Source organism: Petaurus breviceps, unplaced genomic scaffold, assembly GCF_028583685.1.
Source record: "Petaurus breviceps papuanus isolate PSGF00001 unplaced genomic scaffold, PetGlider_PUasm1.0 90994, whole genome shotgun sequence".
Lineage (NCBI taxonomy): Eukaryota > Metazoa > Chordata > Mammalia > Diprotodontia > Petauridae > Petaurus > Petaurus breviceps.
Window position 1 is genome coordinate 1992201 of NW_027187393.1, and position 5532 is coordinate 1997732.

General features: G+C 46.7%; 1 protein-coding gene across 1 annotated transcript in view; it reads right to left on the bottom strand.

The window, feature by feature from the left end:
* SLC34A1 (solute carrier family 34 member 1) overlaps positions 1 to 5532 on the bottom strand; it is a 20500-nt gene that overhangs the window by 6112 nt on the left and 8856 nt on the right. Inside the window, exons 10-12 of the mRNA XM_069077571.1 lie at positions 4804 to 5166; positions 516 to 632; positions 242 to 366 (exon numbers count right to left, since the gene is read on the bottom strand). Coding sequence (XP_068933672.1) covers positions 242 to 366; positions 516 to 632; positions 4804 to 5166 — 605 coding nt within the window. The remainder of the gene's footprint in view (positions 1 to 241; positions 367 to 515; positions 633 to 4803; positions 5167 to 5532) is intronic.

The following is a 5532-nucleotide window of genomic DNA, read 5'->3' on the forward strand; positions in this document are numbered from 1 at the left end:
AAGGTTCCTTCTAGTTTTGATAGTGTATGTTGTAAGAATCATTCCAGGTCTGACGTTTTACATTGTATACTCTAAGTTCCTTCCACCTCTGAAGGTCTCTGGTTCTGGTACTCTCTAAACCTCAGCTGCCCTGGGCCTCCATGTCCAGGATAGCCAGTACTCATCACCTTCCTCTAGAGGATACCATCCCTACTTCTTCTGTCCTGGTCCCAGCCCTCACTCCACCTCCCCCAACAGGTACCTGGACGGCACTGGAGAGCTTTTCTCTGGGGCTGGCAAGGGCAGCAAGGACGGCAGTGGTGGTGGTGCCAATGTTGGAGCCCAGGGTGAGGGGATAGGCTCGTTCAATGCTAATCACACCCAGACCTGGGGAGAGGGGTGGTACAGAAGGGTCAATTTCTGAAGGATCCTGGATCATCCCAGCATTTCCAGTCCCTCCCATCCTGGGCTCCCTTTAAAAATTCCCTTCTTTAATTCCACAGTCTTTCCCAACCTCCCAATGCAGGGACACTCACCAATGAGTGGGGTGATGGCTGAGGTGAACACAGAGCTACTCTGTACTACAAAAGTCATGCCAGCACCCACCACCATCGCGAAGTAGCCAGTCACCCAGGTGAAGGGATGTGGGAAATCTGTAACAAATCATCCCACCCCATCCCCACAGTCTGTGTTAGTGGGAAAGGAGTTTTTGTGTGTCAGCTTAGATCAATGTTTAGTTTTGTTTTGTTTTTTGCCTTTTGGAGGGCAATTAGGGTTTGCCCAAGGTTACACGGCTAGTTTTTTTGTGTGGGTGTTGTGTCTGAGGCCGGAACAGAACTCAGGTCCCCCTGACTCTGGGGCCGGCACTCTACTCACTGTGCCACCTAGCCACCCCAGCTTAGATCAATGTTAAAGATCACAGGGAGAGGTTCCCATAGATAGGATTTAGAGTATGAAGAAACCTAGAGTTGAATTGGTCCATCCTCTTTGTTTTATAGATGAAAAAACTGAGACTTACTGATGTCAAGTGACTTATCCCAGGTCACACAACTGTTAAGCAGCAAGGATTCATATACATGTCTTTTCATTTCAAATCCAATCATCTTTCCACCAGACTATGTTCGGGTGGCGGAGAAGAGCCAATGGAGAGACAACCCTAAGAATACTGGCATTTGGATGGTAATTCAGGAGTCCACAGAGGACATATGACTGATGCCTGATAAGTTGGCCCCTATGCCTCACAAGGTGCTGATAGCTGGAAATTGGTAGGGGAGATGGGAAGTTATAATAATAGTTCACATTTCCATAATGGTCTAGGGTTTACTGAGTGCCAGGTAGCAAGGAGAATAATTGGCACATGACCACTAAGAATCACTGAGATAGGCTCCAGCCAGACTAGCCTTATTTTCTTTTTCTGATATGGTTACTAGACCAAGGGAATGCCATGAACATGGGATTCCTGGATCTCAACTAAGCATTTGACAAAGTCTCATGGTACCTTTGGGGACAAAATGGAGCAGGGGAGGCTGGATGAGAATGGGGTTAGATAGAATTACAACTGGTTGAATGACCAGAGCACCCAAGCAGTGGTTAACAAGACCAAAGTCAGCCCAGCCACACTTAGTGCACTGTCTGGCATCTCTGTGTCACTGCTGCTGTTCCACACCTGTGATCTCATGGGTGAATGGAACTCCTCACAAGGAAATTCTCTCCACCAATAGATACACATATAAACAACTTGTCACTAACCTGTGGTCTTAGACAAAGCTATGCCTATTGTTGATGATATGAGAGAATCTGACTCTACCTTCCCCCACCTCTGCCCCTAACCAGCTGTGCGATTGACTTTGGGCAAGTCCCTCTTTTCTTCTCTGGACCTCAATTTCCTCATCTATAAAAAGAGGCAGTGGGACTATGGAAGATCACTTCCAGTTCTAGCATTTTATGAGTACGTGTGCATACACAGACACTGACCTGTACACCCACATGCACGCACCCACCCTTGGACACCCATCAGAGCCTGGTGGCTCTATGCTGGGGGAGCACCTCCGGCCGTGGGGAGGGTGTGCCTGGGGGGAGCTCCTCAAGATAAACTCGGGCGGGCAGTGGTGGGGAGCATGGTTCAGGGTAGGTGTAGCAGAGGGTGGCACGAGTGATTAGCTGGTCAAGGGGCTTCAGCGAATGCATCCAGTGGGAAAGGAAATCCCAATTCTGGAGCCACTTGGGCAGCCGGGCAGGGCTGACAACTAATCAAAACTATCTGTAACCAGCAAAGCTGCAGACTACAAAATAAATCCACAAAAATCAATCAGAGCATTTTTATATAGTAACCAAAAAGAATCCAAGAAACGGTACTGGAAAGGAAAATCCTATTCAAAGCAACAACAACAAGCATGAGGCATTTGGGAGTCAAACTTATGGTCTTATAGAGTTGACTGGGACATTGTAGAGTTAAATGATTTTCTGTAGTCACAGCTAGTAGGTTCTTTTTTTTTTTTTTTTTTAAAGCAATCGGAATTAAGTAACTTGCTCAAGGTTACACAGCCAGTTATTTCTGGGTGTGGTGCTAAGTATCTGAGCCCAGATTTGATCCCCAGGTCATCTTGACACTAGAACTGGTGCTCTTACTTGCTGAGCCACCTGGCCGCCCCTAGTAGGTTCTTTTTAAGAAAAGGATCTGAACCCAGGCTGTTTTGACTCCATGGACAGCTGTTTGTCCTCTAGGTTATACTATCTCTCTTCCCAGAACACAGCAAGTGCCTAATAAATGCTCATTGAATCAAATGGAATTGGACTTGCCAGGAGTCTCAGGTTAAGTGCCTTAGGGAACTTGTCCTTGAAGCAGTCCTGTATGGCATTTTTATCAGAGGACAAAAAACTAATTTTGGATGATGGTGTCAGTATCTAAAAAGATTTTCACAGGTTAGGAAGAAGGTCCTAATAGAAAGATAAAAAGAGATCCCCACATTTGGGTTTAAAAAAAATCAGGGACAGAATGGGAAGGTTCTGGCTAGACAACAGTTCATATGAAGAAGAGCTGAGGATTTTAATGGACCACAAGTCAGCAGTGTGATATGGCAGCCACAGAGCAACATTCACAAGAATGGAGTTGATTGTCCCATTGTACTCTGCCTCTGTTCAGACCATATCTGGATTATTGTCTAGGGGCACACTTACAGAGCCTCTACTGGACTGTCATAGTGCTTCATAATTATTCTTCCTGATCCTGTCCTGTGCATTGCAGTCACCACTCCATCCTCTTTTGCCTGACACAGACCACCACATTCTAAGAGTAGTGCCATACCACCCCCATCTCCTGAGAGCCCTGACTTTCTCTTCTATAGCCTCTTCTGTTCTACCTCCTGCTGATCAAGGGCTGGCAATGAGAGGTCACTGATTCTGTTACAGGGCCTACAGAAAGATTTTCTCAGGGAATTAGCCTTCTCTTCTTCTGACTCAACTGTATCAGACCAGATGGGACTGCCTTCTACCCTATCCCTGCCCCCAATTTAATTTGTCCTGGGCACCAAAATTACTACCTATAGAATTAAAATAATATAGAATATATTATAATGAATACAGAATAATTCCCTTAGAATATGGGACACAGACTTTCAGAGCTGAAAGAGCCCCTAAAACACCGAGCATCAGAGATAGATATTCCAAATTGTAAAATGTTAGAGCTAAAATAAAATTCATAAATCCTTTCATTTTATAGATAAGGAAAATGAGGCTGAAGAGTAGAAAGTAATTTGCCCAAAGTCACAGAGGGTAAGAGGGTAGTGAGCACTAGAAATCAAGCCTTTCGGGGTGGCTAGGTGGCGCAGTGAATAGAGCACTGGCCTTTGAGTCAGGAGGACTTGAGTTCAAATCCAGTCTCAGACTCTTGACACACTTACTAGCCGTGTGACTTTGGGAAAGTCACTTAACCCCAATTGCCCTCTGAAAAAAAGCAAAAAAAAAAAAGAAATTGTTAGGGACAGCCAGGTAGCACAGCGAGTAAGAGCACCAGCCCCAGTGTTGGGATGACCTGGGGATCGAATCTGGGCTCAGATACTTAGCACTACACCCAGAAATAACTGGCCATGTGACATTGAGCAAGTTACTTAACCCCAATTGCTTTAAAAAAAAAAAGAAATCAAGCCTCCCTCCCAATCTGGGCCCTCAGAAATATATTTTCTAGAGTCTTAGACCTAGAGCTATAAGGTCATCCAATCCAATCCCCTTATTTTACAGATGAGGAACCAGTGAAGTGTCTTCTTAATGTCATATAGGAAATAAGTAGCAGAAGCAGGATTTGAACTCAGGTCCTCTTCTTTCAAATTTTCCACTGTTCAATGCTGCCTCTCAGTTTCAACCTCCAGAGAGTTTTCAGTGGGGAGTACTGGGCAGAGTGCTGGGGCCTAGAGTCAGGAAGATCTGAGTTCAAATGTGACCTTGGACACTTACTTATCTGGGTGACCCTTAGCCAAGTCACTAAACTCTGTTTGCTTCAATTTCCTCAACTGTAAAATGGGGATAATTACAACAGTAACTTCCCATGTTTGTTGTGAGGGTCCAACAAGATAATATTTGCCTGGAACATAGTAGGTGCTATAGAAATGCTTATTTCCTTCCTTTAGGTTGTTGTGCTGCCAGAGCCTGTCATGAGACTGAGTATACCTGTTCTCCCCACCCCCAGCCCAGCCCAGGCCATCCTTTCACTGCCTTATCAATCTCCTGACCTTGGACTGTTCTCTGTGATACTGAGGCACATCTCTGCCTTACCCACCTGAAGCTGCCCTATTCCCACTTTCTCCTAAGTCTCAGCCAGTGCCTACTCACCAGTGTTGATGACCTTCTGGACAACTTTGGCTACCTGTCCCTGGAGCACAGAGTTCAGCAGCTTCACCAGGAGGATGAGGCAGGTGCAGAGCACGGTGAGGGAGCCGGCAAGCAGGATCAGGCCCACAGCCAGGTCTGGCAGCAAGGTGTCCACAAACAGATGCTGACCTGAAGGGGGTAGGGGGAGTACTGCTGAGGGCCTGCTGCCCAGGCCTGGAAACCTCCCTCCAGGAAAGCCCATCAGGCTGGCCAACACCCTCTGCCCCCATTGGGCAGCCAGCCTAAGCCTTATACCTACCCCTAACCCAGATCTTAAACCTGACCCCACAGCCAGGCCTCCTACTTGAATGCTCAGTGGGTATGCTCAACATAGACATATCTAGGAGCTACCAGTAAAAGGAAGAATTGGTCCATAGTGGTTTTTTTTTTTAAGCAATCGGGTTTAAGTAACTCGCTCAAGGTTACATGGCCAGTTATTTCTGGGTGTGGTGCTGAGTATTTGAGCCCGGATTTGATCCAGGTCATCCCGAAACTGGAGCCGGTGCTCTTACTCGCTGAGCCACCTGGCTGCCCCTATGCTCTACTTTTTTCTCTCCCAGATCAGGGAACATCAAGGGCCTTGAAGTCCAGCCTCCTGGGGATGGGCTCTGGATTGCCTTACTCCCCATCCTTCCCTCTGCCCACCCCCACTCCCCACCAGAATCTCCCCACACTTCAGTGACCTACATT